This window comes from Eptesicus fuscus, chromosome 20, assembly GCF_027574615.1.
Source record: "Eptesicus fuscus isolate TK198812 chromosome 20, DD_ASM_mEF_20220401, whole genome shotgun sequence".
Taxonomy (NCBI): Eukaryota; Metazoa; Chordata; class Mammalia; order Chiroptera; family Vespertilionidae; genus Eptesicus; species Eptesicus fuscus.
Genome location: NC_072492.1, coordinates 33760655 through 33777148, shown reverse-complemented (window position 1 = coordinate 33777148; position 16494 = coordinate 33760655). Strand labels below are relative to the sequence as shown.

At 34.6% G+C, this 16494-nt stretch overlaps 1 protein-coding gene across 1 annotated transcript in view; it reads right to left on the bottom strand.

Annotated features, from left to right (window-relative positions):
• The window catches only part of HELZ (helicase with zinc finger), a 128717-nt gene that overhangs the window by 74966 nt on the left and 37257 nt on the right, over positions 1–16494 (bottom strand). The window contains exons 12-15 of the mRNA XM_054708968.1: positions 15385–15682; positions 7854–8121; positions 5039–5372; positions 3805–3935 (exon numbers count right to left, since the gene is read on the bottom strand). Coding sequence (XP_054564943.1) covers positions 3805–3935; positions 5039–5372; positions 7854–8121; positions 15385–15682 — 1031 coding nt within the window. The remainder of the gene's footprint in view (positions 1–3804; positions 3936–5038; positions 5373–7853; positions 8122–15384; positions 15683–16494) is intronic.

The following is a 16494-nucleotide window of genomic DNA, read 5'->3' as shown; positions in this document are numbered from 1 at the left end:
ACTTTGCCTTCCTCCTTCACCTGGCTGAAATGAGCTCGTGGCAAATAAAACTGCAGCAGCCATCTCGTATTGTGAAGCAACAGGCATCAAGAAGAAAACCAGTATGTTGTGTATGGCAGAGAGGAGAGGAGAACCGTGGTCCTTGGTGGCACTCCAGCTCCTGCACTAGCTCTGGACCACCTACCTCTGGGCCTCTATCTCTACATGTTGATGCCACAGTTAGGTCAATACCTGAGTTACTCTGATTCTATGATACCTGACCCCATGGTTTCTTTGTCTTTACATGGAGACAGCATACTTGCATCAGATGGTTATTGTAAAGATCAAATGAGATAACGCATACAACCTGTTTAGAAAAATAATTGAGCAATAAGCACTCAATTAATGCTTGTTTCCATTACTATAATATTTTCTAAGGATTTCAAAAAAATGAAATATAAGTTGACCAGTACACTTTCAAAAAACAAGAAAAAGTTTTAAAATCAACCTCTAATCTTTCAAATTCAGGGATTTTAATTATCTTATTAATGAAGCGATATTAGGTTATATATATATATACATATATATATATATATATATATATATATATGATTAAATGACAGATTTATGGGTATAATTCTAAAATATTTATTTATATAGCCTATTCTACTTATCAATTGTTTCAGTGTAAATAAATGCTTCAAAGCAGATCAGAAATTTTAACAATGTTGGTCAACTCTGAATAAAACAAATTGTCTTTATTGTGCCACCTACTAAATAAAGGGAAGAAGATTTACAATATACATGCTGATAAGTCATCTCTGATTTTCACAATTTAAAACAATATAAAGTCTCCTCAAGTTTATTCTCCTTAAGTGTTATTTTATTCCCTGAACCAAATTAATTCAAAGTTCTTTTTTTATCCTGGTCTAATGCACTGTTATAATTAATTTATATACCACCTGCCCAAGAATAATTTCTCAACTTCTATCTTATTCTAGGAAAAATTTTAAATGGCTAGTGGTTTCTCAGTATGTCCCCAAACCCAGATATATTTCAATTACTATTTGTAATAATAGTGCTATGGACTCTCTTCCTACTTAAAAGTTTTCTGCCACTTGACATTTTCTTAGTTAACTTTTACAGTTAATACTTGCAGTCAGGGGTATTGAATACATTGTCATATATTATATAATTTTCAGAAGTGAGCATATATAGTAAATGCCTAATAATGCTGGCATAACCTCACATTTGAAACCCTAATATTTCTTTAAACTTGAAATTCTTATTAATTTAAATGTGTCATATATTAACAATGTGCAAGGCCCTGCTGGAGATTCAAAAATAAATAAGATGCGGTCTCTTCCTTTAAAAAACACAGTGGGTACTAGACTTTGGGGTGGGGGAGGAAATCACTTCATGAGTTATACAAATGTGTAACAACGGTACACCTGAAACAAATATAATAATGAATTTCAACTATAATTGAAATTTTTTTAAAAGTTCAGAATCTAATGAGAACAGTTGACATGTAAAAAATTAATAAAAATTAATTTGAGAGAAATTATGCTTGAAAACACAAAATTAACTGAACCTAGCACACAGTAGGCACGCTATAAATATTTGTTCAAATAATGAAATGAAAGGATAAGATTTATCTACTTGAAGGAGAGAGCATTTGAGATGGACTAAATCTTGAAAAAAAATATTCAATAGATCAACATTTAGCACAGATTACTTCAGGGAGAGAAGATCACTTACAGATGAGAAGACAGGACTGGGGAGGGGAAAATGTGAAGTTAGATGGGTATTAAGTTTCAGTTCTGCAAGATGAAAAAGTTCTGCAGATTGACTGCACAACAATATGAGTATACTTAACACCACTGAACTATAAACTTAAAAATGATTAAGGACCAGTGGGTGTGGCTCAGTGGTTGAACATCAACATATGAACCAGGAGGTCATGGTTCGATTCCCAGTCAGGACACATGTCTGGGCTGCAGGCTCGATCCCCAGTTGAGGTGTGCAGGAGGCAGACGATCAATGTTTCTCTCTCATTGATGTTTCTATCTCTCTATCCCTCTTTCTTCCTCTCTGAAATCAATAAAAACATAGTTAAAAAAAGAAAGATAAGAAGGCAAATAAGTGTAGGACAAATTACGGGATTTAGAAGGAAAAAGAGGGTTTCAAGTAGAAAAAAGGAAAAGAAACTGAGAAGATACTGTTCAAAAGCACTGTCAGTGAGACCACATAATAGAGTTTAGTACCAGCTGCTCAGACTTTATATACATATCAAGAGAAACCTTCAAAGATACATAAGAAGGGAAATAAAATTATTATTTTAGTAAACTCACTCTAAAAGAAATCTGAGAGCTGGCCCCAGAGAACAGAGACACAGACAGCATGACAGAAGACCAACTAGAAAGGACAGAAATAGTCCAGCTCTAAATAAAACCTGGGCTGTAAGGATAGGAAGAAAGGGAAGGATGCAAAGACGCTGAATCAAATGAGACCTGGGAAGTTGTCACTGAATTTCTACAATTAGTAGATCAATGATTACTTTCAGGAGAGTGAGGAAGTAAAAAACAGAAATTACAGAATGAATAAAGAATACTGGAAATATGTAGACTATTCCTGCTCAAGAAATGGGGCATTAAAAAAGAAAAATGGGGATAGAATAGTTAGGGTAAGTAAACAAGGGACAAATTATTTAGTTTTTGTATTGAAAGGCATATTTTGTTTTGTTCTGTTTTTAGGACCAGAAGAAATAAAATGTGAGGAGAATATATGCCACCTCTAGGCCTGGCACATAAAATTTCCTGTATGATGTTCTGTGCTTTCTTCCCGTCTGCCAGCTGGATGCCAACACCCAGGGTGCCGTTGGAAACCACTTACTGAAGATACCAGAGCCTCCATCAGAGATGGGAGAACCACCCTACCATGATTGGATTGACAAGTGATAAATAAACTTCTCCTGTGTAAAGCAACTGAGATTTAAAAAAGAAAAAAAGCTGGAGTGAGCTGAGAGGAGCAGGGGCCACGAGGATAAAACCCAGTGAAAAGGACAAAAAGAAAGATGTAGTCATGCAGGCATCACCGCTGTTATTCTGGAAACAAAATAGAAGTATCATATTTAATTACACTATGTAAAGAAGTGCCAAATAGAATTTAAGCAGAAAAATATTTACACAACCATTAACTTGAGAATGGTTTCTGAAGTGATATCTTCTATGACACTGTCTCCATTTTGCTAAATTACAAAAATGTCTTCAATATTCAAAAATTATTTGAAATTACTTTAAACACTATAGAAAGGCTCTAATTTTCCCATTCAACTACTCAAACATATTTCTAAATTGCTTGTTATCCTATAAAGGCTGTTGAGAAAAGCAGTAGAACTCATTAAGATACTGAGGAAAAGTAAATAGATGATAGACTTCAAATGTTGCATTCTTTTACTCTCATTTTTCAACTAATAAAATGTCTTCTGAAGAATACAGAGAAACTTTTTTTAAAATATGTTTTTATTGATTTTAGAGAGGAAGGGAGAGGGAGAGAGAGATAGAAACGTCAATGATGAGAGAGAATCATTGATTGGCTGTCTCCTGCATGCCCCCCACTGGGGATCGAGCCCACAACCCAGGAATGTGCCCTTGACTGGAATCGAACCTGGGACCCTTCAGTCCGCAGGCTGACTCTCTATCCCTTGAGCCAAACCAGCTAGGGCGAGAGAAACTTTCTTACAAAGGTATGCCTGATTATCTAGCACAGACATTTAATTTAACATTAGCATAACGTCCTTTAATGAGATACCCCTTTTTGTACCTGTTGGGACTCCAAGGTATGGTTGGAGTCATAGTGACGTCTGGAAATAAAACCCCATTGTCCTTGATCCTGTCTAGTGCATAATGCATTTCACAGAGGGGTAATCGATTTAATTGAAACTGAAGTTCAACCTAAAACATAAGATTAAAAATAATTTTTTAAGCATGAAAGTAAACATCAACACTTGCAGCTCACTAGAATATTTTGTGAAAATAATCTTTTAGGGGAACCAAGTTTAGAGATTCTTTTAAAGTACAATTATATTCTAACTAGAGGCCCGATGCACGAAATTCATGTATGGGTAGAGTTCCTAAGGCCTGGACAGCAATCAGGGCTGATCTGCAGGGCAACCAATGGGGCGATCAGCTGGGGGCAAGGCGGGGGGGCCCGCTGGCACCCGCCTTGGCAGGCCTGGGGCATGTGGGCTGGGGGCAGCTCCTGTGTTGTCTTCCCCCTGGTGGTCAGTGCACATCATAGCAACCAGTCATTTCACCAATTGTTTCGCCATTCGGTTGATTTGCATATTAGGCTTTTATTATATAGGATATTGTATAGGATAATAATTATCATGGCTAATGTTTGCTTAGTTTATTTAGTGCCAGGTACTATAATGAACACTTTACATATATTATCTCATTTAATAGTATCAATAATGTATATACTATTATTAACCTCATTCTACACCTAAAAAAACTGAGGCATTTGGAAATTACTTAAGCTCTAAAGGTTATTTGATTACATCATTTCTATCAAGAACACATTTGCTACAATCAGTAGAACATCTGTGAAATATCATCTCCCTAGTGATAAAACCAGCCCTTAAGATACTATCAACTTCTATTAATAAACAATATTCACTATCTTATGGTTAAAAAGAAAAAATATTAGCTTTCCAGTTAAATATGGCACCTGAACACACAGTTCAGCAAAGAATCCAAAGATAAAGAGAACAAGAGCAGATACAACTTCAGATGAGAACTGTCCCAGGGTGTAACTTGGTTTCTATCTGTTCCTCCATCGCTGATTTTAAACTCGAATCAAAAAACTTGACCTTATATAAATCTGGAACATTTCAGATGTTACTTAGATTAAAGAGAATTGCTTTTCTCTGAGAGTTACCAGAGGTTCAATTCTCCACCCATTAGTATATCACTTTGGGTTATGGCAGAAGAAGGAAAACCAAACCAGAAGAGTATCAGCTGATAAGGAAATCGTTGCCACACTTGAAACATACCTGTGTGTCACAGTCAGGCCGAAGATTAAGTTCTTCACAGCATTCCCTGGATATCCTTAAAAATATATATTCTTTTGTTTTTTCTTCAATAGTAGCTTCAAAAACCTTCTCTTTGGTTCCCTGGGTCTGTACTAACTTCTCTTTAGGGACTGGTAATAAATAAACAGCATTGACTTTGGTCATCACAAGCCGTCCAGCCAAAGTATCTTCAGAAAGTGTTTCAGTAAGCTTAAAGCGACCAAAAAGTTGTCCATTCTGAGCATACTTTGCACCTCCAGAAACTCCAGTGAGCATGAAGCTTGCCAGAATCTGCAATTGCACTTTAAGATTGAACCTAAATCAGAAGTGGAAAACGAGTTTGAATATTCTACATCAAAAACTTAAAAACTAGAGGATTAATACAAAATAAATCAAATATAAACATACAAAAAATTAAAACTCTACTGGGCTACAAACTACATACTGTCCGACTTTAATCCAAGCTGGAAACAGATAAAACTTTTTTTTTAATGAATTAAGTCTCATTCAGTAACCAGACACATATTAAGTTGTGTTGAATATACAAAATTTTTAAAGTATGAACATTTAAAATGAAGCTAAGTATGATTTTTTTAATAAAATGAAATACTACATAAAAGTGTTTGACCACACCATTGGGACAAATAAGGCTTTACAATCACCTAGAACCAGAAGGAAAGGCACTGCATGAAAACTCAATGGACTTTCATTAAACTGATGTTCTCCAAGTGGATTTTACCAAAAAATTCTAACCATAAATTTCTCTTTCAATGAATAACATTTCTCTGTTAATAACATCCAAAACAAATTCCCATTCATGGCTACATCGAGGCAAGGTTCAACCTTTCTAAAGACCCTTATTATAAACTGCCAAACAGCCCTCCAGAAATACACCAACGTTGTTTGCCACCAGTGCTCATTTTGTATTGCAGATATTTTTAGGCTTCTCTTCAAGTGGCTTGAAGCTATTCCAAGATGCTCTTGTAGTAAATTTTCATCTACTTAATTTCTTGATCAGAATCTGACCTCCACAAATTTGTAGGGTTCATTCTTTTTTCATTCAGATAAATTTTTACTTAAAAAAACAATAATCCATAAGCTTACTGATATTTAGTTTTAAGTTCTAAAGTAATGTAAATGGAATAATTTGTAAACTTTAATAAAATATTAAACAAACATAAATTAATTTATAATATTTTCTAAATGTCTCGTATGGTATTCCAAAATGATCTCTTAAAGATTCCTGTCACCCACCCAGTGGGGCTCTGTGGTTGAGCATCAACCCATGAACCAGCAGGTCATGGTTCCGGTCAGAGCACATGCCTGGTTTGCAGGCTCATTCCCCAGTGGGGGGCATGCAGGAGGCAGCTGATCTTATAATTGATGTTTCTATCTCTCTCTCTCTCTCTCCCCCCTCCCTTCCTCTCTCTAAAATCAGTAAAAAGATTTAAAAAAACAAAAAGATTCCTGTAAGCTTGTAAGCTCTGTCTCATCCCAATTTTTGACTTATCATAGTGTTCCTTTCTCAAGGAAAAAGAAACTACAATAATATACATAAAATACATGCATATTAATAATGTGAATAATGCATATGATACAAGCCACTGTCCTTGCTATTTGATAACTGACCATTTCATTAGAACTGTCTATAGAAACAATTGATGTCTTTTAAGAGACCATCAATAGGCCACAATTGAAAATCTTAGAGTAATGAAAACTATACATATTCTAATTTTGTAAATCTTACATGTATTTAATTTGAATAAAATACTTTCCAAAAGTTAGATCATATTTAATCTATAAAAAGAGTAACACAAGGTATCTTTTAAGTTTTCACTTTTCCTTTTCTGAATATATCCCTCAGTGAGTATTCAATATCTATTAATAATATTAATGATAAGTATTGATAAGGCACCTTGGGACCCATGTAATTTTATTAACCAGTCACACCAATAAATTCCATAAAAAGTGGGGGAGGGGAATAAAGCAGCTTAGGAAAGAAAAATATGTTGGTTAGGGTATATTTAAAGGGAAAACTACTTATAAAAATGTGTTCATGCCTCATAATTGTGGTTCAATTTTTAAGGTTTGTTCCATTTTATTAAAAAGCAGAAAGCGGTGGGGGGAGGAGGGCGGGCACTTAAAAATAAATAAATAAATAAATAAATAAATAAATAAATAAATAATAGAAAGCAGAAAGCTACTACCAAATACAACAACTATTTCATTAACATCTTCCTTCACTCAAGCTTTCATTTCTCAGATTACCTTTTCTATAATGATTCAAATAACTTTTTCATTTAAACACTTGGTCTTAATCTATAGAATATGGATAAAATGTAAAATATGTTAAAGCATTTATAAACTGCTATAAAGGTATTTTATTACTATCAAATAGTTTTCCAGAAGATTTAAATCATTTCATTCTTAAAATTCCTTTTCAAAATATGTAGTCTCTTTCAGTTTTTGTACATTTACTAAACAAATATTCACTGAGTACTTGCCCCGGCTACCATGAACAGAAACCTCCTAAAGAGCGGGGACCACATGTTTAGACTCCCAGCACCTGGCAGAGTCTTGTGGAAATGAACTATGTACAAAACACTAGGGCTACCAGGATGGGCAAGACACAGTTCTTCCCTCAAGAAACTCATATCCAGCTACTAAATAACTGCCACTGAACAACAGCCATTCTACTATCTGTCTTCACACAGGAACACCTCCATTTTCAAAATGAAAAATAACATCCAAAGGGTAGATAACCAAAAACAAGAAAAGTGTTTCTAATGGAACTTACTTGCTTACTTCTTTATACTGAGCTATCTCCTCAATATAAAGAAGGTCATGCAACCGTGACTGATAGTTGGTCTTGGTCAATGACTTGTCTAAAACAGACTGGGTAAATAGCTGGTCAGCAGAGAGAGGAATTTGGTATCTGATAAGAAGACTCTTCTCCAAATCAGTAGTTTCATTAGGTTCAAACTCTATAATAGTCTTAGAAGAAGAATCCCAACGCTTAGCTGTGGTTACTAGCTGTTGTTTTGCATGCATCAGGTACTCAAGATCTAGATGGAAACAAAACAAACATTTATAAAAGAGCACAACATTAAAATTACCAAATAATGCCCTGTACATTTGGTAAGAGAATTTTATATGCTAAAGCTCAAATTCTTAAAAAGAGAACAATATAAAAACCCATTTGACAGAGTATTTTCCCCACATCAGAAATACTTTTTGTCTAGCTTAATAAAATAACATAAATAGGAATCCATATAGAAAACATCTTTTTTAACACCAAACTAGGACATTCTAGAAAGTGTTATTAACAACTTAAAAATACAGATTAATATTTAGAATTTAACTCTCCAGTCAAGAGAAATCTGATCTAGGAAGAAGATATGATAAATTCCTCATAAGACAAAAATCTATCAGGTGACAATCACTTTTCTCCTCCTCCAACCAATACCTGTCCCATTACAGAAAGAGAAGATCAGAAAACTGTGAAAGGTTAAATTTCTTTTTGTGTGGTAAAACACAGTGAAACTCTGAAAGTCAACTTACAACAAACAAAACCCTTTTAGAAAATATTAATGGAAAACACCAATAATTCCACATTAAAATGAAATATGATGTACCATTCAATGCCATTTTTTAAAAAAATCCAGTTTAGCCTCAGTTACATTATACCGTAAGTAGGGCACAATATCGAAATGAATGACTGTTCAACTCTGCTGAATACCAACACAGGGTGAAATACGTTGTAACATAGATTCTGAGCCCTGGGTAGCCTTAGTCTGTCTGCAGAGCAAGCACGTTACTTTTCTATTGGGTGGAACATACATACACCTATAAATGTGAAACTTAACCAAAAGAAAAAAAGGTTCCTTAACTGACTTATCAGGCAGAGATTCCGTTTTCATCTAACATAATTGGAAAGATGATTTCACAACTCAAGTTAAAGTTTTAGGGGAAAAATAACAAAAAATTTAAAAAGAGATTAGAGTTAGCCTCCGAAGTACAAAGACAAGTTATCGTGTGCTATCTTTGACATGAGAGCATAAGGCATAATGGCCATGTTTTGCTTAATAAGAGATTTTGCTACATTAAATGTTACATATTTATTATAAACATGTAGCCATCCACCAAGAGAAATTTCTCAATATTAGAAAGTAGCTTATTCTAGTATCTTAAGAATGATTACAATGTAAAGGCCCAAATTTAAAAATAAAAATGTAATTTAAAAAAATAGTAATTGTTCTAATCTCTAAACTTTGCTCCTTGAAAAGGCATTTTATTATTATATACCAGTTTTATTATTAATCAAATGGCAACATAAATGCAACTATAATCATCACGCTCTAAAGATGGTCTGCTCATTAAACATTTGCATTTTAAAATACTCTGTATGAGACAATGATGGTCTATTTTACAATAGCTTCACAAATACAGCTGACCCTAAACAAGGGTTTGAACTGTGCAGATCCACTTATACATAGATTTTTTTCTAATAAGTACTATATATTACTTTTTTCTTTCTTATGATTTTCCTAATAACATTTTATTTTCTCTAACTTACTTTAAGAATACAGTATAGCCCTAGGAGGTTTGCTCAGTGGTTAGAGTGTCGGCCCATGAACTGAAGAGTCATGGGTTCGATTCCCAGTCAAGGGCATGTACCTCGGTTGCAGGCTCAATCCCTGGTCCTGGTCAGGACATGTGTGAGAGGCAACCAATAAATGTGTCTCTCTCAAATCAATCTTGCTCTCTCTGTGTCTCTCCCCCTACCTTCCACTCTCTCTAAAAATCAAAGAAAAAAAATATCCTTGGGTGAGATTAACAACAAAAATAGAATTCGAGGTTGGAATAACTAGTCTGGCACAAGATATGCTTCCCAACGTCCCTTGCCCTCTGATTACTGTCAACAGCTCTCATTTCAGCCACATAGTTACTAGTCTAATAAAGCATCCAAAGGGTTGGTTTGTTTTGTCTTGCAGTATGTAGTACAGAGCAGACTTGAAAATATCCTTAACAGGAACTGGAGAGTGGATAAGAAGAAAGTAAGGAGAAAAAACCCCAGTGTTCTACATACTCAGCACAAGGGCTGGCACAAAATAAGCATGCAATAAATGCATGTTAAATATGGAATTTGCTCAAAACAGCTATATTTATCTAGGACTTTAAAAGAATGAGATGAAATGTTTCCCAATTCCAAAATTAGGTAACACACTCTTATTCTTAGAAAACATTTTTGTCTGACTTTACAGGTCTTGACTGCCCAAATTAACAATAAACTTAAAAAAAACAACAATAAACTAAAATCCAAAAAATCCCAAACTACCATTTCTGCTATCCATTTCAGCTTCACTCTTTTCACCAAAACTGATACATAGAAGATAAACACTTCTGAGTTTTTCCATGTTGTCTGTCCCTGTTTTCAATCTCTTTGCAAAGCTAATAAAAAATTAAAACATGAAAGTAATAGCATAGGAGTATTTTTATACATTTTACATGCTTCCACTCAGTTATATTTATCTTTTACTGACAAATATACAATTTTTAAATCTATTTTTCTATTACTTTCTGATCACATCATATTAAATATTACATAACCTGTTCCTTTTTTTTTTTTAATATATTTTATTAATTTTTTACAGAGAGGAAAGGAGAGGGATAGAGAGTTAGAAACATCGATGAGAGAGAAACATCGATTCAGCTGCTTCTTGCACACTCCCTACTGGGGATGTGTCCGCAACCAAGGTACATGCCCTTGACCAGAATCGAACCTGGGACCCTTGAGTCCGCAGGCCGACGCTCTATCCACTGAGCCAAACCAGCCAGGGCCTGTTCTTAATTTAGCAACTAAATTTGGCAGTTGAAGATCATTTTTAGGTCATACTAAATTTTAATGTTAGTGTTAACATACACTGCTAGACACAATGTAGAAAAATGTGTGATACCAAATTTCCAAATTTAAATATAAGAATTAATCTTCAACAGGTAGCTTTCAGAGACAGTCAAAGCAGAATTCCAAATCAATTTTGCCCAGCAAAAATTTTCCATTACTCAAAGTTGTAGAAGGCGTAAATGCAGTTTTCTAAGTAAGGGGAAAACTCACTAACTTCCTTCTTTTGTAGATGTTTTATACTACACATTTTTGAGAGGCACATCTTTAATCCAAAAAAAATTTTTTGAGAACATACTGTATCCTTTTCTGAACCCGAATTGTATCAACAAGGGGAAAACACTGAAAAAAATAAAGTTAAAGTTATACATGCTTCCCACTTTGTAGAATTACCAAAGGACTAGAGGGGGTAAATTCATTCATGACCTGCAAACTAAAAAGGTTTGGATGCTTGGTGTAAAAGACAAACAAAAAAAAACTGTGGAGTATTTTCCCAGTTCAAATTTTAATCACCTAAATAAGACTTTTTTTTAGTTCAATAATGAGCAATAAATTAGAAATGTCTGCTGTGTGACCAGCATGGCTCAGTGGTTGAGAGTTGACCTATGAACCAGGAAGTCACAGTTCGATTCCCTGTCAGGGCACATACCCAGGTTGTGGGCTCAATCCCTGGTGTGGGGGGTGCAGGAGCCAGCCAACCAATGATTATCTCTCATCATTGATGTTTCTATCTCTCTCTCCCTCTCACTTCCTCTCTGAAATCAATAAAAATATATTTTTAAAAAAGAAATGTCTGCTATGTAACTTGATTTTAAGTTTCAAGGAGTAATAAATGAGTATAACTAAGTTCTATGGTCAAATCAGTTTGACAGACACTGAGCCCTTAATTACTGAGGTGCACTGTGAATTCCTAAGAGGGAAATAAAGCATGCACCATTTCCAAATGTGTTTGGACATGAAACTCTACCTATTATTAATGTGTATAACCCCTATTAATTTCTGTGGAACACAGCTTTGGAAACACCAAGCTAATAAATAAATGACCTACCAAGCTAATAAATAAATGACCTACCAAATTTATAACTTTATGGAAGAGAAATATACGTTCCCAGCATTAATTTAAGGACAAAAACTTACTTAAACAATGAATAGCCAATCAAGTGGAAGAAGTGATAGAGATATTTCTTATTCAAATTCTAGTTTCACACCATCACTGCATTTCTGTGTGCGTAAAACCAAATTATATTGTGATATAATTTATAATGTTATCAAAACGGTATGAAAACATGATAAAGCTCAGACCTAATTCAATTCTCCAATTCCCAACTGCCTTTTGGCCAGTTTGTACACGGAATAACACTTTTCTCAGAATTCTAGGCCAAGGAAAATCAAATAATGAACTGGCTGAGGCTAGAGGTGAAATCAGCCAGACTGTTAGTTACACTGTCACCAATTTAACAAAGAAGTTCTTTGCTCTCAATGTCTCTGAATGTTATCCACACAAATATTCCAGGAAAAGATAAAAATGGAAGACTCCCATTTTACATTTTAACTATTTCAGAATGTTTTATAAAATTGTGATTTCACATAAACAAATCGCTTGCCCTCAATTTTTTTGCTGACAAGCATTCTGCTATAATAATCAAAAAACACTAACTAGTACTAAGATAGACGCAGGAAACAAATATTGTTGTTTATGTCCTACTTTCATTTCTCCAAAATTCTGTTGGGACTCTGTACACAGTCACACTGAAACAAATATAGTCACACAATAAAAAATTTAAGAATTTAACAAAAAACATTAAGATATTCAATGACATCAATTTTAACAATATAAAAGTGAGTGGGGGAAAGGTGACATATGTAATAGGCTCAACAATGAAGATTTTTTTAAAAAAAGAATTTAAAAAATATCTGACAAAGAACATTAGTACAACCAGGTCAGCTAATTTAAGCAATGACAAAATAATCAACCTAATGTCACCCAGCTTGTCTAAACCTAGATTTAAGTTTTCCTTTTTATAATATTAAAATCTCATATCATCCTATAAAATAAAGAGCTAATATGCTAATTAGACCAAACAGCAGAACGACAGTCCAGAAGACCTTCCAGACGACCTTCCAGACGAAGCCGGAGCTGCGAGGGCCAAGGCAGCCAGAGCTGCGAGGGCCAAGCCCCTTGCACGAATTCCATGCATTGGGCCTCTAGTAAAATATATTTTGCACATTTTGTACTGTTCTCTTGTAAATTTACTTTTCCTGTCCTTGAAAAACAAATTTCATTATGTGAAACTGTTTCAATGTACCCAAATTAGTTCAAGAAAATACTTAACTTTTCTCAATTATTTTCCTTAACTACACAGAAGTAAAACCTTGTTTAAAAGAAAATAGGCTGCCTGGCTGGTGGGGCTCAGTGATTGTGTCTACCCACGAACCAGGAGGTCACAGTTCGATGCCCAGATTGTGGGCTCAATCCCCAGCAGGGGAAGTGCAGGAAGCAGCTGATCAATGATTCTCTTTCATCACTGATGTTTCTATTCCTCTTTCCTCTCCCTTCCTCTCTCTGAAATCAATAAAAACATATTTCTTAAGTACTCATTTTAAAAAATAGGCAAAGATATCAAACTGCAAAGAGGTCACTTAATAGTATTATTTTTAAAAAGGGGGGCTATAGTATTGTTAAGTACTCTGCCCAGGGTCACACAGGTAACAAGTAGAAAATCAGGATTCAAATCCAATTTTATTTGACTCTGAAGTCTGTCCACTGCTCTTTTTCTCCAACTAGAAAAGTAGAACATATCTGAGGAAAAGTAGCCAAAGTAACCTCAATCTCTCAAGTCCATGAGGGTGCCTGGAATCCTCTTCAGACATTTAACGCTCTGTACCATTAAACAAGCTTTTATTAGCTAGTACAGATTCTTGACAACACAAACTATTTCTATGAGAAATGAGTCATGTGTTACAATCCACCAATCTAAAAGCAAACTTTTAAAATACAACCATGTAAGCCAACACATCTTTTCAGAGTTCTATTTGAGGAAGGGATACATGTTGCTCTCTCTTGATTTAAATCTCCTTATGACTGAAAAAGGGTGCTCCCTAGTTATCTCAAGTTCTAGTCTCTAAAAGCAACTTACTAGTACAGGAATAGGCAAACCACAGTATGCAAGACAAATCCAGCCTGCTGTGTTACTGAAAATAGTTTTACTGTAATACAGTTACGCCCATTCACCTACAGATTGTCTATCTGGCCCTTTACAGAAAAATAATTTATATTAGTAAATATAAACCAAATATTTTCATTTTGTCAATGATCATAGCTATTTGGCTACAGGAAATAACATTTTGATTTCAAAGATTACTAAGATGACAAAAACAAAATACAGCAGAATAAAAACAAGTAAAAGAAATCAAAGTAAGTGGGAAATCAAGGAGGAATGAGTCTGGGGAATAATTAGCATATATACAAGAGAGTAATGCCTAATTGTTCAATTTGGACACAAATGTTGCTTTAACCTTACCAGCAGCTAAAGTAAAGGAGACAGAACCAATTCCACCTGTTCGCTATGTCCAAAAAGTTAAATCCTAGCATTTGCTCATGAAAAAAACAAATTTTAGTTCTTATAAAAGGGACGGGGGTACAAAGGAAAAAACATCCTCCCCAATATGGTGAGTTACAGTCAATACCAAAGCAAGTTTCACACAGCTCTGCTACATGAGTGCTTGTTAAATACTTAGCGTTAGGTAAATAAAATAAAGCACCTATATATCCAACCAAGCGCCAAAGAAATGTAGGTTAATGTGACCTTTCCTTTTGGATTTTGGCATAATATTTAGGTGTATGCACCAATATGGTAATGTACAAGGAAATTCATCATCTTCTACAGGTGCTTACATGTTGAAGCCAGGGACTTCTTCCCAAGGGCACCTGGGTGCAAAGGCAATTGGGTCTCCTTTACACTAGTGAACGTACAAAACCCACTTATGAAAGCTTATATTTAGGACTTTTCATTCAGAGATAATGCACTAACATCATCAAAGTTAATTGGACAGTCAGTCAAACATGAAAATAGACACTGTAAGTGTACTCACGATTACCATTAAAATTATACTCTACCCAAAGCAATATTAAAAGGTTTTATTGTGCTAAAATTATCCTACTTTAAAAATTAAGTTGGGAGACCAAGACAGATCTGATCATCTACTCATACAAGCTTTGCCTGAAGACTGTATAAAGAGAAAGGGCATAAAGTGAACCATTCTAATCCTATTACATAGTAAATGAGTCAATTCATTTGAGATTTTTTTTTTCCTAATTATTCCCTCCCTATCCATGGAACATAGAGGGGCCAATACATATCTTTCAATGTAGTTATGAGAGTCTCTTTTAATACATCGTATCAGGGGAAAAAAGTCTAAATATTACCTTCTGTAGAAGCTGCATCAATCATTACTCTTTGCATGAGTACTGGTTCCAATCCAAAGTCGAAAACTATGGTTTGGCGAAAAGTTCCAAATATTTCTGTGTTAAATGCTATCCCGACTTTATACACGTAATGATCTAATCCATTTTGGGCCATCTTTCCTCCTATCCATTCTTGACAGTTTTCTGGGACTTCTTGTGATACCTGGGTAGTACTATCTCCGGCAGATATTGCAATGATACTAAAATGAGGACGATGAGCATCATAAAGCAATGCTACACGATACAGCATTCTTGCAGGCTACAAGGAAGTTAAAATAATTCATTGAGTACAAGGGGGTGAAAAATTCAATTGTAATTGGGCTCTTCAACAAAAATATTTCCATAAGGGAATTTTACTTTCCCATGCTTCTAGGATAATATGTTAAAAATACAAATTGTGCTCATAAGCCATTTAAGAAAAAAAAATCAGAATGATTTTTTTAAAATATGTTGTTAAAAAATAATATATTTATGATGTCAATTATACTTCAATAAAGCTGAAATTTTTTTAAATGATATATTTATGCTACATCACTAGCTACCCTGCTCTTTTCTGTGATATGTTCACCTTTCACTGTGGCAAAGGCTATCACTCTGTATGACCATCGACCTCCAACTTTCCATGCCCTCGGCCTAAAAAACTTTTACCTATCCTCAAATAGGAAGTCTTCACAGGTGGGCAGTTACCCCTGAAAGTACTGGATTGGGTTCAAGGCTGAAGCTAAATGTTCCCAGATTTTTCACCCCAAGTTGCAGATGGTACAGTGGAAGAAACACCACCAAAAAGTATGCAAACTTTCCCACTGCGTATATTTACAGAAATGTTTACTTTGCTTCATTCTTAAAGTTTGAATATTTTACTTCAAGATGATGTACTGTGAAATGTCTCATTTTAAAACCCCATTATTATAGAATTTGTGATTTCATCAAATCAAATGTGAAAATAAGTTGCCATTATTTTAAGATCTTAGAACTGCCAGATTAAACAATTCGATTTTTAAATAGTGAATTATAAGCCATGAACCCCATCCCATGTTCCAAGTTTGGAAGACAACAAATCGAAGACCTCTT